General features: G+C 35.1%; 3 protein-coding genes across 3 annotated transcripts; 1 reads left to right on the forward strand and 2 right to left on the reverse strand.

Annotated features, from left to right (window-relative positions):
* The first annotated feature begins 2819 nt into the window (after positions 1-2819).
* On the forward strand, positions 2820-3773 carry LOC116894032 (olfactory receptor 51G2-like). The gene has a single exon (XM_032895750.1). It carries the CDS (start codon positions 2820-2822, stop codon positions 3771-3773), a length of 954 nt encoding a protein of 317 aa, XP_032751641.1.
* Positions 3774-6646: 2873 nt separating this feature from the next.
* Positions 6647-7588, reverse strand: LOC116894033 (olfactory receptor 51E1-like). The gene has a single exon (XM_032895752.1). It carries the CDS (start codon positions 7586-7588, stop codon positions 6647-6649), a length of 942 nt encoding a protein of 313 aa, XP_032751643.1.
* Positions 7589-15953: 8365 nt separating this feature from the next.
* Positions 15954-16907, reverse strand: LOC116894034 (olfactory receptor 51G2-like). The gene has a single exon (XM_032895753.1). It carries the CDS (start codon positions 16905-16907, stop codon positions 15954-15956), a length of 954 nt encoding a protein of 317 aa, XP_032751644.1.
* Between the last annotated feature and the right edge of the window lie 3760 nt (positions 16908-20667).

Below are 20667 nucleotides of genomic sequence, written 5' to 3' on the forward strand. Positions count from 1 at the left end.
AATATTCATTATGTCACTTGTATGATAAAGAATAAATGAATGATGTCACCAAGCTATGGAGAGTGTATGATACCAACATTAATGACACTTAACATCAAGTGAGTAAGAAAGATTTATCTAGGTAAAATAAAGAAGACTGCATTAAATCAAACCTGCTGAATGTTATTATAGGAGCAATGGCTAGAGTAATTGTCATCATCTGAAATAGCCAAAGATATTTCAGTAAAAGTATTAATCAGTTGATTTAATTTCTGTCAGAAGACCTAAACTACAGTTTGTCTCTGTGAATATGTGATCAAAAGATGACAACCTAACGTAAGAGTGATTAAGCTGTATCTAGTGTGTTGAACCTTCCAATGTGAATGGATAGCAACATAACTAAAACTGAATCAAATCTTTTGGAACGAAACACATCTTCTGAGAAAAGAGTCAGTGACAAGTCTACAGACAATAGCAAACATGAAATAGGCTATGTAATGGAGTAAGTATATAGTGAGTTTTACAGTAAGCCTTGCAAAGGTGTGGATATTGATCTTAATATCTAGTTGTGTTTGAGATCTAAGAAGTGCTGAGCACACAGAAGAAAAGGAAATAGGGCACTGAATTCCAACATGTTCAAGAATAAAGTTAAAAAAAAGGGGGGGGTTACTATTAGACAAATGTATAGGAACCTGCAATTATGTGGTTTAAGATAGGAGTATTCTGTGGTTTGTAAACAAGTTCTTTGTTTTAATGTGATGAGATCCCATGTGATGAATGTCTGAGCATGGATGTTTTGTTGTATGACTGGATGCTACAGTCCTGTATGCACTGTGGCTTTAAAAATCATTTATTTAAGTTAATCTGACATTCTAGAAAATTAACAAGAAATTATATTAAGATACCCTTGTTCTTAGTGTCTTAGGTCTTCAAAGAGACTTCTTGTTTAGGGTTATACACGTTCCTTGTACTTCTGTCATAAAAACAGACAGGCTTTGTAAAACTCATTGCCAGTTATTTATGCCATAAGAATGTGAAACGATACTATAGTCATCAGATAAAGAGCAATATAATAGACATAGCAGTGGGTGCAAAGCGTGATTCACTGAGGAACCTCTTTTTAGAGACACTCCTACTCCTAAAAATAGCATCTGTGATTTTTTCCATTTACATATTTCTAAAATGGTTCAAATTCTGATTTTCCTAAGGAAAATGAAATTTCTTACCCCAGTCTTTGTGTGTGTGTGTGTGTGTGTGTGTGTGTGTGTGTGTGTGTGTGTGTGTGTGTGTGTGTGTGTGTGTGTGTGCGTGTGTGTGAGCACGCGTGTGCGTGCGTGTGTGTGTGTATGTGTGTTTCTTTTCTCCCTGTCTGTTGCTGTTGCTGTCTTGTCTCCCTTCCTGCCCCTCCTCCCTCCCTCTCTCTGTGTATGTGTATGTGTTTGTATGTGTATGATGCATGTGTGTATATGAGTGTCTACGTGCATACATGTTGGTGTATGTGTGACTGCTTTTGGAGACCACTTGAGGTTGAGATTTTACTCAGTCTCTCTCATTATTCCTACTAAGCCTGGGACTCTGATTCATTAAACTGTTAGGTCACTGAGCTCCAGGAATCTGCCTGTCTGTCTCTATGCCCAGCATCTACCTGAGGGCCTTATACTTGTACAAGAAGCACTTCCTTGGCTGAATTATCTCCCAAGTTACCAAAGGTCTCTTTCTTGTGGAAAAAAGTATTTCTATTTAATTGATCATCAGGTGATATTTTATATTTGATCATACTTATATTTACTATACATAAAATATCATATTTGGATTCTAGGTATCTTTTAGATACTTTGCTTGACTTTTCTACTTCTCTTACTTTCCTGTCTTCATATCCAATTATAGTTACATCAATATTTTGTTTCTTCTGTATGGAAGAGGGAGACTTTCAACACATAGAATTTAAATGTATTCACCTAATAAATAATATTTGTTTCTACTTCTTTAAAGAAAAAGATATGAAATAACACTTCTCCCTTCAATGATACTGATCTGAACTATTTATTAAAATATTGGCTTTCTTTTTCACTGATGCATTATTTTGTCAAGAAGATGTTTCCATTTATTCCAAGAAACTATGTGTGATGTCCAGTCCTGTTCTAGCACAGTGTGAGAAAACAAAAAAAGGTGGTTTTTATTTTTCTCATAACTTCCTTGTATTTTAATTAACATGGTCTTTTGAAAGAGTAAGCCTTTCATTCTAAAAGAAAAACACCAAATGACAGAAGTTCCTTGGAAGAACAAATCATCAAATGAAGCTTGCCAGATCCCATGGAAATTATAATAGTTATATGACCATGCCTTTTATTTCTGCAGAAGGAATATCAAGAAAATGTTCATGTTACTAAGATCTTATCGGATGACATATATGATGCTAAGATGTGGGGAAATGTAAGGATTGCTTTGAGAACTCTGAAAAGTTGAGTACAAACAAAGCAGTATTGACATTATTAAATAACATCAAGAAAATGAGATTTTGAGAATACTTGCTTTTCACCACTGAGACACAGAGATCATGTCCTTACTTTTCATTTGCAGTTGATCAGAGTTACTAGACTTGAGTGTACTGCGGAAGTCAAGAATTCTAGCATTTCTTACATTTAACAGCAGTCCTTCTTTGTCCCAGCTGCACATAACTATTCAGATAGGTTTAAAAACCTGTCTCTTTCGTATAAACATGTCAGACTAGAGTGTTGGCCCAGGAGACCGCTATACTTTTCTCTTATGTCTTGTAATCTATCATTTTTGTCTTACAGCAGAAGCCGTTGGAAGCTGTTATCAGACGGATAAGAGGTTTTATGGAGATTACAAACAGTAGCTGGTTCCAGCCACCTACCCTTCTTCTAACAGGCATCCCTGGACTAGAAGATGTGCAGATATGGTTCTGTATCCCACTATGTATCATGTACCTAATTGCCCTGCTTGGAAACTGCACCATCCTCTTTGTTATCAAAACCACCTCCATTCTTCATGAGCCTCAATACATATTCCTATCTATGCTGGCAGCTACAGACGTTGGTCTCTCTGTATCAACTCTGCCTACGGTAATGAATGTCTTCCTCCTGAATCACAGAGATACTGAGTTCCACTCTTGCTTGACACAGATGTTCTTTATCCACACCTTTTCTTCCATGGAGTCAGCCATCCTACTGGCCATGGCTTTTGACCGGTTTGTTGCTATTCGTAATCCATTACACTATACTGTAGTTTTAACTCCCCCTAGGATTATCAGGATGGGACTTGCAGCTGTTGTTAGGGGTGTGATGTTAATGGTCCCCTTGCCAATCCTGCTCAAGAGGTTGCCTTTCTGTAAGGGTGTCATCCTGTCCCATTGCTATTGCTACCATCCTGACATCATGAAGCTGGCCTGTGGTCCTGTCAGGGTTAATATCATCTATGGATTGTCTCTAGTCCTCTGTTCATTTGGAGTGGACTCTGTGCTTATTGTCATCTCTTACATCTTGATTTTGAAAACAGTGCTGGGTATTGCCTCGGGAGATGGTAAGCTCAAGGCACTCAACACTTGTGTCTCTCACATATTCACTGTCTTTATATTTTATGTCCCACTCATTGTTCTGGCCCTAATTCACAGGTTTGGTACATTTGCATCCCCTCTCCTCCATGTCACCATGGCCAATCTTTTTCTCTTCTTGACTCCTGTTCTAAACCCCTTGGTTTATAGCTTAAAAACCAAACAGATAAGGTCTGCAGTGTGTAAAATATTTAACGTTTGGGGAAACTTGCTCAAATAGCCACATAGGTCTTAGCAAAAGAGATGCCATACTTCTCTGTCCTTTCTTCTCGTCTTCTTCTCACAAATATGCTTTTATTTCATGGAATAATTTGGGGAGAAATGAGAAGATATTTTTCTTCCAAGAACAGAGCAGTATTTTGATTATCATTAAAAATATCGTGATCTACTACACTATAAAATGAGAATACATAATGACATTCAGTGTGGGATATGCATATATTTTTGTTTAGTTACTTTTAAAGAAACAAATGAGTTATGAAAAATTTGAAGGGATGTGGAAACTTAGCAGTTGCTACCCTCTTTTAGAAAACAAAAGCAAGCTTAGTTAACATAAGGGGGAAATGTGACTATTTATTTTTAAAATATTTTTGAATGTTAATATATTTAATATTGCAAATAAAATTGTTCTTTTAAATTTAAAAATATCCATTCAAGAAATCAAAGATAGAATATTCTGAAATGTGGGAGAAGGAAAGAACATTATACTTGGAGGAAGTAGAATATAATCATAGAAGCTCCTCTGGTGAAAGCATGGCAAAGGCCAACAAAAGAGGGGACATCTGAATGTCCATCAGCTTTTACATTTACTTAATTAATTAATGATAAAATTGATTTATATACCAATTTTACTTAAATTTATTGACTTTAATAAATTTAGCAGGCCACTGAAATACTTTGCTTGGGATGGACAGCTGCTCTTATTCTGATAGCACCCCCATAATACAATTATACTGAGTATCTATTAGGAAATAATTCCATATACATATTTGGAAATTATACAGTTTTTTGGTTAATATTGTAGTTTTATAATTGAAGTCTAGTATAAAGGATATTTGTTTTGTTATTATTTTTGTTATATTTTGTAATATTCTTCACTTTCTCTTTCTCTTCTACCTCATATACATGATCATAGAATATATGAAAAACCCACTTAAAATACTTCCCTTAATTCTTGAATAATCATATAATGCAACATAGAAAATTCTGATATCTGACATATATTTTCCCAGCTACCAAGTAATTTTCCAGTGGAATAGCTGAGTGTCCTTTGTTTCAATTAAGTTCTGATAATATCTACCTAGAGACAGCATTAAGTCAAAATGATTCAGGGTTGAATCTTGAATGACTATTCCAACTCTGGAATCACTGGACCAACAGTGAGTTCTTTTCAATGGCATTTTGATGGAATTCTCAGTAGTTGTAGATGTCTATCATGAGCTCAAATTTTAAAGTATGATCAAGTAATTTATTGAGGAAAGAGAAAAAAATGTGCATCAGTCATAAGCCAAAGCCTAAAAATATATATTGCTGCTAAAGTAATAATAAAGATTTAATGCAATCATAATTATTTTAAAAAAACTTTTATGTAATAAAGGGGCTCTAACAGTCCCAATTTAAGGCGAACACAGGCCTAGGCATGACACACATTGCATACAAGTTTTTGCACTTTTACTTCTTTTCCTCCCCATCCTTAAATATGTTAATTTCCTAAAGCTACCCCCACCCCAGGTCTATTCCCTTACTAGGCCACTGAGACAAAACACTAAGGTCCAATAATCAAATTTCATTATTTGGTTACTATGTCCAACAGGACTTGCCTAGCCACCTTAGCACAGACTCCCCATTTCCCTTTAAAACTCACTCCTATAAAAATGCCCTCATTTGCATTTCTGTGTCTTTGTTCCTGTCTTCCTGCTTCTGTTTGCTGCAGCTGCTTTTGCAGTCCCACTCCACCCCCCACTTGCCTTCCATGGTAATAAACTCCTTTGGGTTAATTCCAGAGGGTCAATGTGCCTTTCACATAACACAGTGCACATCATTTTTAACTACAGGTGAGGTTAGAAGTATGGAATTCAGTTCCGCATTACATGAAAAAAGGCATCTAGAATATATGAGGGAAGCTAACATTCAGATGTAGAAAAATGAAAGCATTTAAGGTTAATTTAAGAAATATTAGTGAATGATACTAATGAAAAAGGAATTTGAAAGAATGTACAGATAATGATATTAATCTTCACCCTGGAAACAAAAAAAATATAGTCATCCCTTAGGTATAGTGGGCATTTGGGAGGAAAAGTGCATTGGAAGAAGTCTGTGGATTTAACCCTGGTTTTCATGCCGTTGAAGTCTATTGCTAAGAAGAACACATGCATACGGCCACGCCCATCTGAAGATCGCAAACCAGCTCCTCAAAGTGAAGATCCAGTTTTTCTGTAACTGGAGCAAATGAAAGACACAAAACTAGGTAACTAGGTGAGCCATAGGAAGTCGGAATAAATGGTTTGTTCCTCTAAACGGATGTGAACACAGATCCAGGAGTATTTTGAGGAAGATATATACAAACTAATCCACACTCTGTGGCAAGGATGGATGGTCAAAGGGTTGACGGTGGATATGAATTTTGTTTCGTGGAAATAGTGCAAGAAAGAGAGAGGATATTTTAGAAAATAAAACAGAGTAAGAGCTAGAGGAAAGAAGACTGAGCGGAAAGTGAAGAAATGCGATTGGGGATTAGATGAAGTTTCTGAATATTTTATGGAATTATTTAGTTATAACCCTCATTTGGAACTATCAAAATGCAGTACCCATGAATAGAACCTAGCAAAATATCTAATCAAGAACTACTTTTTACCGTTCAGTTAGTGAAGTCTATCAAATCATTCATGAAGAAGTGTAGAAGGAAATAAAACCCGTGATTATATAAATGCAATGTCTTTATTCGTAAAGTTGTAATTTCAACATTTTACCTTATTTTCATATCTATATACACATCCCAGATGTAAAAATACAGTAAAATAAGCAATCGTGTTAATTGTGAAATTGAAAATTGTACTTTTCTTCATTAAAATTGTCATTAATTTTCTGAACTGTTCATCTTCTCTGGATCTTCAAAGATTTTCTCAGGGCAGAACGAATCTGCTTGGTCTTCAGGCTATATACAATTGGGTTGAGCATCGGGGGCATGAAGAGATAGATGTTTCCCAGGACTGCATGCGCTATTGGAGAACTTCTGTGGCTGATCCGATGCATCACAGTTATTGCCAACAAAGGGCCGTAGTAAATAAAGACAATGAAGATGTGAGACAAACAAGTATTGAGCGCCTTCATCTGACCTTCTCTGGAAGCGATCCCCATAACTGCTTGGAATATCAGAGCATAAGAGATGGCTATGAGCAGAAAGTCCACCCCAAAGGAAAATATAACCAAAACAAGGCCATAGAAAATATTGATCTTGACTTGGCCACAAGCTAGTTTCATGACGTTTGGGTGGATACAGTAGGAGTAGGACAGCATCTGCCCCTTGCAGAATGGTAGCCTCTTGAGCAGAATAGGTAAGGGCATCATGAGTGCCACACCCCTCAGAAAGGCTGCCAGCCCCATCTTGGTGACTCGTGAGCTGGTTAGTATAGTCGTATATTGCAGTGGGTGACTGATGGCCACAAAGCGGTCAAAAGCCATAGCTAACAAGATTCCCGAGCCCATGGAAGAAGATGCATGGATGAAGAAGAGCTGAGCAAGGCAACTATCAAATGCAATTTCATAGAGATCGAAGATAAAAACTTTTAGCACCGAGAACAGCGTGGAAACAGACAAAACAATGTCAGCCCCAGCCAACATAGACAAAAAATGGTACTGGGGCTCCTGCAGACTCCTTTCAGTCCTCACTAAGTAAATGACAGTACAGTTCCCTGCCAATGTGGTGATGTACATTAGGCTCAGGAGTGGTCCCAGCCATAGGCGGGCACCCACCAGCCCTCTGAGGCCAGTGAGGATGAAGACATAAGGTTGAAATGTGGTGTTAAATTCAGACATGGAAACTGTGAGAATCGCTGTGCAAAGTAGTTTCTCTGACACTGAACCCTAGAAAAAAGCGAAAGTTAAATGTCAGCGTCAGAAAGTTCTAACGACTGTGGTAGACATCACCTGTGGAGAATAGTCATATTGGGAGTAAAATGACGTTAACAGTTACAGCAAGGAACGGATGTTTTCCTGAATATTGCCTTGGGGGTACCTTTAATGCTTTCATCACTAATCTTCATGTAGGGAAGAGCCAGTTAACATGGCAGTGAAAATAAATAGTTCTTTTTGTTTTCAGTCCATTCCCGAACAAGCTGGATTCAAGAGCCTAGAATGAGCACCATGGGTTGGCAAGCATAAGTAGTAGTACATAAAAAACAAAAATCAGAGTGAGCTAACCCAATCACAGAAAGACATACATGGTATGCACTCACTGATAAGTGGCTATTAGCCCAAATGCTTGAATTACCCTAGATGCCTAGAACAAATGAAACTCAAGACGGATGATCAAAATGTGAATGCTTCACTCCTTCTTTAAAAGGGGAACAAGAATACCCTTGGCAGGGAAGAGAGAGGCAAAGACTAAAACAGAGACTGAAGGAACACCCATTCAGAGCCTGCCCCACATGTGGCCCATACATATACAGCCACCCAATTAGACAAGATGGATGAAGCAAAGAAGTGCAGACCGACAGGAGCCGGATGTAGATCGATCCTGAGAGACACAGCCAGAATACAGCAAATACAGAGGCGAATGCCAGCAGCAATCCACTGAACTGAGAACGGGACCCCCGTTGAAGGAATCAGAGAAAGAACTGGAAGAGCTTGAAGGGGCTTGAGACCCCATATGTACAACAATGCCAAGCAACCAGAGCTTCCAGGGACTAAGCCACTACATAAAGACTATACATGGACTGACCCTGGACTCTGACCTCATAGGTAGCAATGAATATCCTAGTAAGAGCACCAGTGGAAGGGTAAGCCCTGGGTACTGCTAAGACTGAACCCCCAGTGAACTAGACGGTCGGGGGGAGGGCGGCAATGGGGGGAGGGTGGGGAGGGGAACACCCATAAGGAAGGGGGGGAGGGAAGGGGATGTTTGCCCGGAAACCGGGAAAGGGAATAACACTCGAAATGTATATAAGAAATACTCAAGTTAATAAAACAAACAAACAAACAAACAAACAAACAAACAAAAATCAGTTTCAAAGTCCTAACAAATTAAAACAAAGAAACAAAAACAAACATGGGATTGGAGTGATGCTAAGTGGGTAAGAGCATTTGCTCTGCGTGCACAGGACCAGTACAAATTCTAGAACAATGCAAAAAATAGAGTATGGTGGCAGGTGTCTGTAATCCCTGCACTGCTGGGTCAGAGAGAGAAGGGAGATCAATGGGACTTACTGGCTATAAGCCAATCTGCAGGTTCTGCGAGAGACTCTGATTCAAGAGAGCATTGTGGAGAGTGATACAGCAGGACATATACTGTCACCCTTGAAATTCTATGTGTGTGCTTCTGTATGGTGGCCCACATATATGTTAATGGACATACAACGTTATAAAAACAGAAGCAGTTGCCCTTGATGGCAGAGTATCCAGCGCCTCTGTCTTCTCACTCTAGATGAACTCTGAGTTGAAACAAGCCTTGGCTCTTTCTTTTCTGCTCCCCACAGGCACACATTTGTGTATTTAGATATATTCCTGCTCTAAATACATGATGATTCTATGTCTCTGCTGTATCTTTAAAATATTATGTAAACATATTTAAATCTATCAGAATACATAATATTTAATATATTTATTATAGACATATTTATATTTCTTTATTTTTAACTATATATATATATATATAATAATTTAACATGTACCATTTTACTTTCTTTATTCTATGTTCTTCTTCAATGATAGAAATATAAATTTGAGACCTGTTAGCATTCCATATATTAATTCCAATAATTTCAATGTAATACCTAATAATTATTGATAAAGAATTAGAAGCTTACAAACTAGGCTCATGTCACTTGTGGATATATTTCCCCTCTCCGCCTCTTTGGTCTTTTAAAAATAATGGACCATCTAAAATATTTTTTTCTGTGAAAACTTATCTTCCTTTATTTCTAGAAAAAAATAAATGCTTGTGAAACATCTATACTTTTGTGAATTATTCTTCTATATTTTTAAATATCTTTTTTCTATGGACATTAAAAACAATGACTAGTATCAGTTTCAATCAATTCCTCCTCCTCCACGACTAACTATATTTATTCTTTGGTTCTGGATGCTTTTAAATACATAATTTCATCTTAATCTCTAATGTTACCTTCAGAAAACTTTAAACTTAAAATCTCTGAAACTAAAGCCATACTCTCAATACAGTTAGATATCGCAAGGGTTTTTGTGATATGCCCATCTAATAATCTTTATTAATCTTCCTATCTGTAATTCATCATAACTAACCTACATTAATTAGATATATTGCTGCAGATTAGTATTTTAATTAATCTTGAATTTTTACTTGATCTTAATAATTAATAATTGAATTAATAATTGAATTAAATAATAAACAGAATTTAAAAAAAACAAAAACAAAAAACCCAGCACAGAATAAATTAGGCAGGCCCCATATGGGATCTTGGAGACTGAAACAGCATTGTCTGAATCAGGTCCTCTGCATCTGTGCTATGGCTGTTAGCTCAGTGCTTTTGTGGGACTTCTAACAGTGGACTAGTATATCTCTGACTTTTTTGCTTCCCCCTGGGTTGCTTTGTCCAGCTTCAATGTACAGGCTTTTGTCTTGTCTTACTGTGTTTTGTGTTATCAGGTTTGGATGTTGTCTTTTGGAAGCCTGTTCCTTTCTGAAGAAAAACAGATTGGGAGTGGATCCAGCAGAGAGAAGAGAGGAGGATGGGGAGCTGGGAGGTGTAGTGAGAGGGAAAAATATGGTAGGGATATATTGTATGAGAGAAGAACCTCTTTTCAACAGAAAAAAGAGGGCCTTTAGGAGAAAGAGAGAATTAAAAAGACATTTGGAGATAGAATATACAATGTTATTGAAAAAAAACCCCATGATTTTAACAAGGTAATTTTTTAGTATCTAAAAGTGTTGAACTGGACAAGTGAAATGTATACCTTCTAAAACAATTTGTAGTAATATGTAGGGTCCTTAAGACATAGGCTCAAGATGGTTATATCTGAACTGTGTGGCAGATCTTTTATCAGATTTTTGAGGAACCACCACACCAATTTCTATAGTGGTTCTAATAGTTTACACTCTCACCAAAAGTGAATAAATATTCCTTTATTCAAAAAATAAATTCTAAATATATTTTAAGATAACATTATAGAAAATATCAAATCAAGAATATTGTCTCTATGTACCATTTTAGTTTCTTCTTTAACTGTAGGATAAATGTCAAGTTTCTCTTCGCATTTTCAATAAAACAAAAATTAATTAAAATTACACTAAAATGTTTGCTGTTTGTTCATTTAAAGATTAAGTTCGATACCTTTCTACGAGGGAGAAAATAACTAGGTAAGAGACAAAAGCAACTGTTCAGGAACGATGACAAAATTTTCACTAAAACATAAGCTGTTGGTTCCACAGAACCTTAGAGAGCTCCCAAGTTCAGACAGGAACGGACAGAACTGGAGAGAGCAGGAAGAGAAAATGGAGTCAGAGCTGGAGTAATTAAAACTCTGCTCATTAAGTATAGCTACCGTGAGACAGTTTCGCTTTCCTTTCTTCTTGCCTGTCCTCTCCTGTCGTCTTTCCTAGGCACGTGTTGAATGGAAAGAGGGAAGTGGATGTCTCTTTCTTAAAGAACCTATGAAGGCAAGACTTGATCAGAATGAATGTCAGTCTAAAGGCAACGTCATTCAAGCACCCTAAGATTGACAGCTGTCTTGTGACATCCATGTCTTCATCAATCCAGTAATTAATTGCATATTTCTTGAACAAACTATATAGAGGCATTTTTCTATGCACTTAGGATACATCTATTAAACATTTTTGTTTACAATAGCATTCATATTTATTTTAAAACTTGCCATGACATACAGCTACATAATCACATTAATATTTTTAGAAAGTGAACTAAGTGACCTATTCTCAACTTTGTCATAAAAGGTTTAAAAAATCCTTGAGGAAAAAAGTAAATTGAAGTTCAACATTGTATAGGCATTTACACAGAAGAAAACAGTTTTCCTGGGCTTATGTGATTATGGTCTTAGAGTATACTAAATATAGAGGACAGTGAAGCAAGTGTGTGAAAGAAACTGGTAAGTCAGAAGGAACATACACAGAGAAATTAATTCCAGATAATTAAGTGAGAAAACAAGGCCAAGGACATGAGGAAGAGAAAAGCTGAAAGATAACTCAACTGATCAAAGAGTGGCTGATAGGAGGCAGAGAAAGGCTGAGATTATGCCAAGATAATGCTGCATATATTACAAAGACGACATTGCAATAATCTTTTCACTTACCAAAGGTTTTAAAGAAAAGTCAATGATGTAACTTCATTTTCCTTTATTTAAATCCATTTTTTGGTGATCTTTAGAAAATAAGTGGGAAAAACTACATGAAAAGGCACACATTATAAGCATAGTTTAGCTTCCCATGGACAAACCAGGATTAGGATGTATTTGCTTATGAGACTAAGAGTGAATGATCTCAACCTTTATCTTGAAGAGTTTCAGTATAGTTTTAAATCATTGTTATACCATCAGATTGTCATACTATGCTTAGTGATTTTTGTCCAGTAACGTTTAAGTCTTCCTCTGTATAAATGTATAAATATTAATCAGAATAAGCTAAGACCAACCCAATAATGCTATGTCTTAATGTAAAAGAGCTCTTCAGTGTGAATGAAAAAAAAGTCTGATCATTATATTTACATTCTGTTTTCTTATTGTCTATTCTACATCCATATCCTAGGTAGAGTCCCAAGTACACCAAGCTTCCATTTACCTCGGTATCTGTGACTGGAGAAGTTGAGTGAGGCTTGCACTTCACTTCTCTCAGAATTGTCAATGGAGTATTTATTGTATAAGCTAATGTTCCCAAAGGCATTGCATACAATCTCTCTCCTCCTTCTTCCCTCTCCCTCTCTCTATTTCTTTCTCCACCTCTCTTTTTACTTGTTACTAAAACATACGGATGAACACACACACACACACACACACACACACACACGCACGCACGCATGCACACACACACTCACACACACACACGCACCTATTTCAACAGTTTTTAAAATAAATAATGAAGTAAGACATGATTTGGTTAAGGATGATCAGCAATAGGGTTATTAATTAAAACACACTAATCATATTCTGAGACTACTGTCAAGAGAAAGCAAACATTTAAAACCAAAAAAGTTTCAATTTTGTTAGTAAGGATAGGAAAATGAGAGCCAAGGTTAGATGAGGTCTAATCTCTAGAGATGTTATGATAAATATCAATTTTGTATCATTAATTAGAGATAAAAGCATATTATCTAATTAATTGGTAAATCTGATAATGTATTTGTTATTCGGGAGAATAACACAGAATATGAGGAGGCAACTATATGCTTAGAAAATCTATACACATACAAAAGGAAAGTGTTTGACTTCTTTTATAAAAAGGAATAGGCAAGAAGGCTTAGCTGATGAAGACGATTTCTTCAGAGCCTGAGGACGTGAGTTCCATTTCTGAAACCCAAATGCTGGAAGGAAAAATCAAGAACTGCTTGTTAGCCTCTAACCTCCACGTGAACAAAATAGATAAATAACCAAATAAGTTGAATGTTTTTTTTAAAAATTACAACCAAATGGGTAAATGCTGATCTTTTCAACAAATTTTGCTGATATAACATAATATCCATGTTAAAAAAAGTTAATTTAATGCCAAGAGTTAATAGTCAAGACTTATTGTGAAATATAAAACATCTTTTTAGACGATATTCTTATATCAGATATTGTACATATTGTAACTGTTTTAAGAAGTATGGGTCTTAGAAAAGATAGTTAAGAAAATGAAGATAAATCCTATTACTAAAAGTAATTCTTTGAAATTACACAAAATATGTTCAATAATGAAAATATGAGCTAAATGTTTTCAATAAAATCAAGACAACAGTATTACTGTAGTTATAATGAATTTTAATGAATTTACTTCCTTTTATTTATTAAATTAGTTTCTTGATCAGAAATCAAAGGTAAATTTATTTTTCTGCTGTTTTACTTCAGAATTTTATTTTCTTTTTTTTCTTTTTTGTTTTCCGGAGCTGAGGACCGAACCCAGGGCCTTGCGCTTGCTAGGCAAGCGCTCTACCGCTGAGCTAAATCCCCAACCCCTTTACTTCAGAATTTTTACCAAGAGCAATGTCTAAATATATCAGTGACTTATGTGTTAAGCTGCATTAGTTACAGAACTGTTCGTTTGTCTTCTGTTGCAGAGGTACCCAGCCAATTGCTAATAATTAATAGTGTCAACTATGAAGTTGTTCAAAATTACTTGTTATTTTAGAGTACACTATTTCCCAGATTATTTGAAAGCAGTCAAATGGATTAAATATAGTTAAATAAATTTTTGTCACATTAATACAAGTTATTGATACTGAAAAAATGTATTGGTGGTTAAAACATGTAATGCACTTGTAGAGGATCCAGGTTTAGTTCTTAGCACCCATGTGGTGCCTCACAATCATTTGTACTTCATTTCAGGGGATTGGATGCCCTTTTATGGAAATCAGATATTCATGTATTGTACATACATATAAGAAGAAAAACACTTATCAGAAAATGAAAATATTTTTAAATGAAGTTACTAATACAGATGTTTAATGGCATAAAATATTCATTAATTTTACAATATGTAAAAGGATGATAAAAGTTTAAAAAGATTTGAGAAACTGTTCTTAAAACATTTTTTATGGCATGTGACTGCTAAGGTATACAAAAATCAAGTATATCCCTAACATAATAGCCTCTAAGACTTCCTTTCCCTTGATCTCTGACAAGAAACATTTAAATCGATGTCAGTTTTCTGGAAATCTAGAAATGTACTTGAGCCAGAGGGGATGGAAACAGACAGAAGTTCCCGTTATTTGTGTTTCTGATGCTTCTTAAATAATCTCTTTCCCAGAGAAAGGCCGCACTCAATGCTTATTAAAATACCTGCCTCTAGCCAGTAAGTGTCTAACAGAGCAGAACCAGGCGAATGCTTTTGGAATGAAGACCATTTTCAGTCCTTTATTATTTACTCATGGAATGTCCATCTTCTGAGAAGCTCTTGATCCTGATTCTCACTGTCTTTCCTCCCCTTCATATGCTAAGTCAAAGCAAGGTCAGGCCCCACCAATTACATTGTGGCAAGCTTTGCCCTGACTTTAGTACTAGAGTGGAGACTGTATGACAACGGTGTCTTCTTTTCCTGCTAACTAGCAAATGTGTCAATCATAATTGTAAAAATTTTATGATCAATGAGTTCAACTATTATTTCAAGTCTCACTTAACTTTCTTCTTATTATTACTACTTCATTTCTTTGATCAGATTATAATGTAATTACTGATTTTTCCCCTTCCCTTTCCTCCCTGAAAGCTTTCCCATATACACATCCTTGCTTTTGTTCAAAGCCATAACCTCCTTATTCACTAATCATTGTTACGTGCATATATGTATATGTGTATGATTATATGTTTCTACATACAGCATTCTCAGTCTGTATAACGTTACTTGTATGTATGTTTTCAGGATTGACCAATACCACGTGGTAAGCCTTTAAAGTTTCTTAAAGCAGAATCAGACCTTTGTTATTCTGTTACGAGCTTATTGATCATCAGAGATAATTGATTTTTCTTTCTCTGTTTTGGAAGGCAAGATTTAAATGCCTACATTTAACTTGGAAACAGATAAGGTCTGAGTAATGTATCAATTCTCAATGAATGAGAATAACCCCTTCTTGGATGTTTAAAAATATTTTCCAGAGAATATCTTTAATTATGTTATTGACGATTATTATGTTGTCATCAGGTATTGTGAATTATATGATTACATATTTATCATCCATTTTCATGTTATCTTCATTTAACTCTGTAGCTAGACCTTCATGAATTATGTATGACACAGAGTTAGATCCCTCAGCTTCTCAGTCATGGTAGTATTCAGTAAGTTTGAAATAGGATTTTTCCTCATTACTACCAAAATATACGCTCATTAGTCAACAAACGCAATCATCTTTGTGCTCTTTTGAGAGCTTTCTGCTGATCCTTTGCCCCTTATTTGAGGGAATGAGTACTATTTAATGTTAGAACTCATGGTGCCCAGAATACTATTTGGCACTCAGTTGAGCCTGAATAATATTTTTAAAATCACTGCAGGTTTCATACATAGAAAACCTCATTCCCCAGCAACAACACGTTGCACTCCAAATCGCTTGCGCAAAGCAGCTTGGATCTGCCTGGATTTGAGGCTATAAACCAGCGGGTTTAGCAGTGGGGTCATGAGGAGGTAAGCATTGCTCATGGTGGTGTAGAGAATCGGAGATGTTTCCTGGGTGTAACGATGCAGTACTGCAAGGCTGATGAGAGGCAAGTAGAACACCAGAACTGTGCATAGGTGACAGACACAGGTTTGTAGCGATTTCCAGTTTCGATCTTGGATCCCCAGTTTCATCACAGTGCCCAAGATCTTCATGTACGAAACTAAGATGAAGATTGCGTCCACAGCAAATGTGCAGAGCACACAGACCAATCCATAGACGCTGCTGAATGTGACATCGCCGCAGGCCAAGTTAAGCATATCTGGGTAGTAACAATAGGAGTGTGAGAGGATATTGGCCCCACAGAAAGGAAACGTCCTGAGGAAAAATGGCAGAGGGGCCAATAAAGTGGCTCCTCGTATGAGGGCAGCTCCACTGAGGCAGACCACAGTATGGTGATTCAGGATTCTGGTGTAGGTTAATGGAGCACAGATAGCAACCAAGCGGTCAAAAGCCATGGCCACCAGAACCCCTGACTCTACAGAGGAGAGTGTGTGAATAAAGAACATTTGTGTCAGACAGGCATCCAGACCGACATCATGAATATCAAACCAGAAGATGGCCAAGACACTAGGCATCGTTGACAGTGAGAGGCCAAGGTCTGTGAGGGCTAACATGGCCAAAAAATAGAATTGGGGTTCATGAAGGTTTTGCTCTGCTCTAACCAGAAGGAGGAGAAGAACATTGCCTCCAAGTGCTACCAGGTACAGGAGACAGAAGGGAATGGAGATCCACATATGTGCAGCCTCTAGACCAGGGATACCAATGAAGGAAAAAGTAGGCCAATTCAAAGTAGCATTCAAATCTGACATGATGAGACGTAGGTGGAGCAGTCAGGGCATTCACAGACCTATAAAAGACAAATCAAGTCAGAAACTTGATTACTGAACAATAAGGAAAACAATATTTTTAATGCATGAAAGAAAAAACCGAGACATGGAGACTTCAAATTTGGTCATCAAATTTTAGACAGAAACTGGAACGACTAGAACTCTCAAAGAGTATTGATGGGACATAAAATTGTACCATCTCTATTGGAAAATGTTTTGACAGTTTCTTTTAAAGTAAAATACAGACTGATGATGTACTGAATATTTACCCAGTGATTGCACTACTATTAATTTAGTAGAAATGAAATGCACCATCATAAAGACATATAGAATTATTCATATGTACCATTTATGATGCCAAAAACTGAGAAGAAAATGATTGTACATTCACTGTTGTATGGATGCATAAATTACAAAATATTTGTTCATTTAAATTTTAAAAGGAAGAAATCACTGAAAGACACAAAGGCAAGAATTTATCATTTATGTTATGTGAAAAAAAAAGAGAAATAGAAAATATGAATGCTGCCTGATCTCATGTACATGAAGACAGAATCAAATGCCAGATTGCTGATCAGAGACTGGGAGAGACAGATTGTAAGGACTGTGGCTAAAAAAAAATGTACTGAAGGTGTCTCATATATGAATAATGTTGGGATTTCATGGCTGTATACATTAATTACTATTAATTTGTTATGTTCTATCAGCTGTTAATTAACTTAATAAAACTTGCTCAAATATTGTTTTGTCAGGAAAATGGTTTCTCAATGACACTAAATATTCTCTGATGTGGTGTGTGTGTGTGTGTGTGTGTGTGTGTGTGTGTGTGTGTGATTTCTTCAATAATCCTGTCTATTAGTTGATTATTAAATGAAATGCCTGTCATATCTGTGAAATTACTAGTCTCTCATTACTGGAAACTTTTTATATCAAAGACACCTTCCTTGTCTTACACTCTCAGCTACCTAGACCCTTATAGAATGCCCCATTCCACAGTGACAGAGATCTGTGATCTCTCCAACATTTTTATTTAAATATTATTTTTAGTGCTTTATCTATTCAGAGTCCCAAAGTCTTGCGTACATATCCATACCCATTCCATACTTAAAGATTTTTTGGACATACATTACACAGTACATGAAGATTTTTGTTATTATTTAAACCCTTCTAAATCTGCACAGTTAAGTTTTTCTTCAGAAAAAAATGAGTGAGATAATCATCTGTGAATGCTTGCTTATTTGATGTTGGGTTATGAGATCAAGAACTCAGAAAAGATCATAAAAGGTTTGAATTATACCTGCAATGCATGACCAGTTTGTCTTTGTTTATCTCTCTGTGCTGATTCTCCTATTTTTAGAAAGCTGTTACTTGAATCATGCAGGCTTAAAATCAGAAATGACAAAATAAATCATTTCGGTAGAGGCTAACACTTATAAACTCATTGTTCATAAAATCTAAATTTATACTCTCTTATTAGTTTCTGAAATTATACCTTCCTTTAAGCCAAATGCTGCGACTACACCATTTATTCTTTCCTGTATCTTTCATAGTCATCGAGCAAAATCTGATTAAGATTTTTAATTCTTAGATAACCATAATTTTATCTCCAACAAAGGATATCATCTAATCATCTGATAGAGAGTTACCAATTTCTACTTCACTAGTTGCACACATAAGGTTTTGAATTGTGATTATATTTTTTCCTCATTGGCTCATATTCTAATAATTCCTTTCACAACATTTTGGTTTCTTTGAGACATTATTTGAAATATCTAAGGGATTAGTATCAATGACATATTTATAAGTGCATATAAATTTGACTTTATTCAAATGATTGAATTTATTAATTTGATTTCAAAAAACTGTATTTGTTTCTTCTACTTACATTTGCAATAATATTACATTTTTATGTTGCTATGTGGATTAAGCCTATGAAATACAAGAGAAAAAGGATATAGTGCAGTCCTAAAAGATAAGCAATTAGGATTTCTTTCTGCTTTGTCAGAGAATTCAATTTAACAAAAACATATCTAGGTTAATTTTAGATATTATAAAATAAAATTTTGTTATCTTTGTAAATCAATAAAATGTTAGAATTAATTAAATCTAGGATGTCATTAAAAACATTTGTATACATACACCTGAACTCATTAAAATGATAGCATAAGATAATACTATGAAATATAAATTACATATATGATTCTATATTGAGACATGTATATACACATGTCACAATATGGGTCTACACACACATTTATAAACTAATTATATATAAATCATCTTTATGAATCATTCATATTTTTGAGAGTATTAAGATTAAGACCATATATTTCATCCAGTTCTAGTCACTCATTTTAGCTTAAATATATAATGGATAAAAGAAAAATACAAAATAAATAAAGATTGAAGAAATACTCAAACATAGACAAAGATGGTAAAAAAGAGAAGAGGAAAGAAAGAAAATTTCAGTTAAAGTCATTATTTAGAACTCTGTGTCTAGTAGCTCTCCATATTCCAATGATAAAGTTGAAACATATTTACTGGTTCATAACTAGAATTACTCTACATCAGTAAACTGAGTAATTGCAATTGATACCATGTAAATAAATCTAAGGGATATATGAATGTTGAGTCAGATTTATAGAACTATACATATTTTGATCATCAAATGTAACGTTAGTATTATTTATGTTCTCACTTACCTTTTGAATAAGAATTCATCTTTTTAGAGGTAAATTACCAACCACATGAAAAGTTAAAAAAAACAAGAAAAGGACATAGGCGAAGTTGAAATAGACTACCCAGTCTGGAAAGAGTTTCCTGTCAAAAAAAATCTTGAGCTTTCTTTTTAAACTGATACTTTTAAATTGGCTTTGAATAGTACTAGCTACTATGTGAATATCTTGAAATGTGTGAAAAAACGTCATTATAAAGTGTAAGTGCAATATTTATATGAAAGAAAGGAATTTTGGGGGTTAACTTCTGTGTAAAGGAAGCATTTTCCAAGCATGCAGTTTTCCCTTTATGTGCAAAGAAATAAGAAATAAAAATTAAATTATTGATTAATCAAAATTGATTAATTAAATGAATATATTAATTAGATATATTTTCATTACATTATATTTCCCATAATATATTTTCCATTAAATATAGCATCATTTTTTATTTGCATTGCATTTGCTTTAGTTGCTATATGAAATGAATTATTGGTGTATTTAATTCTCATGAATGCTTACTGAATATTCATGAGAAACTGATTCAAACAAAACCAAACAAAACCCACACAATCTATTTAGCTTTTAAAACATAGTATGCATTAATGGCATCAACTTTTAGTTTTGTAAACTACTGACAAATACAAAAAATATTACATAGAAAATACAAATAATCAATAATTTAATTTCTAATTATTATTTATTTAAACAAAATTCTCCAAAATAATTTCCTGACAAAATATTTTCTAACTTAACAATATAGCTTCTTTTGATTTGATTATTTTTTATCATAGGAAACAAATATATATGATGGTATTTTTGAAATTTCATAAACTGCAAATGTGAAGTTGTTATTTTATACAGCATTGTTTAAATAGACTTTCTCATGGTTCAGTTGATACTATCACTTCTTTTCAGAATACATCACTCACTGTGCTGTAGACAACCACTTCTCGTTCAAGAGCATCTGTTACCAAGACTCTCCTCTCTGACACAGGAACCCTTCACCCAATATGGAGAGGAAATGT

Source organism: Rattus rattus, chromosome 2 (genome assembly GCF_011064425.1).
Source record: "Rattus rattus isolate New Zealand chromosome 2, Rrattus_CSIRO_v1, whole genome shotgun sequence".
Lineage (NCBI taxonomy): Eukaryota > Metazoa > Chordata > Mammalia > Rodentia > Muridae > Rattus > Rattus rattus.

Excerpts from the sequence above, each read along its gene's own strand:
- LOC116894034 (XM_032895753.1), bottom strand. The coding sequence starts at position 16,907 with ATGTCAGATTTGAATGCTACTTTGAATTGGCCTACTTTTTCCTTCATT.
- LOC116894033 (XM_032895752.1), bottom strand. The coding sequence starts at position 7,588 with ATGTCTGAATTTAACACCACATTTCAACCTTATGTCTTCATCCTCACT.
- LOC116894032 (XM_032895750.1), top strand. The coding sequence starts at position 2,820 with ATGGAGATTACAAACAGTAGCTGGTTCCAGCCACCTACCCTTCTTCTA.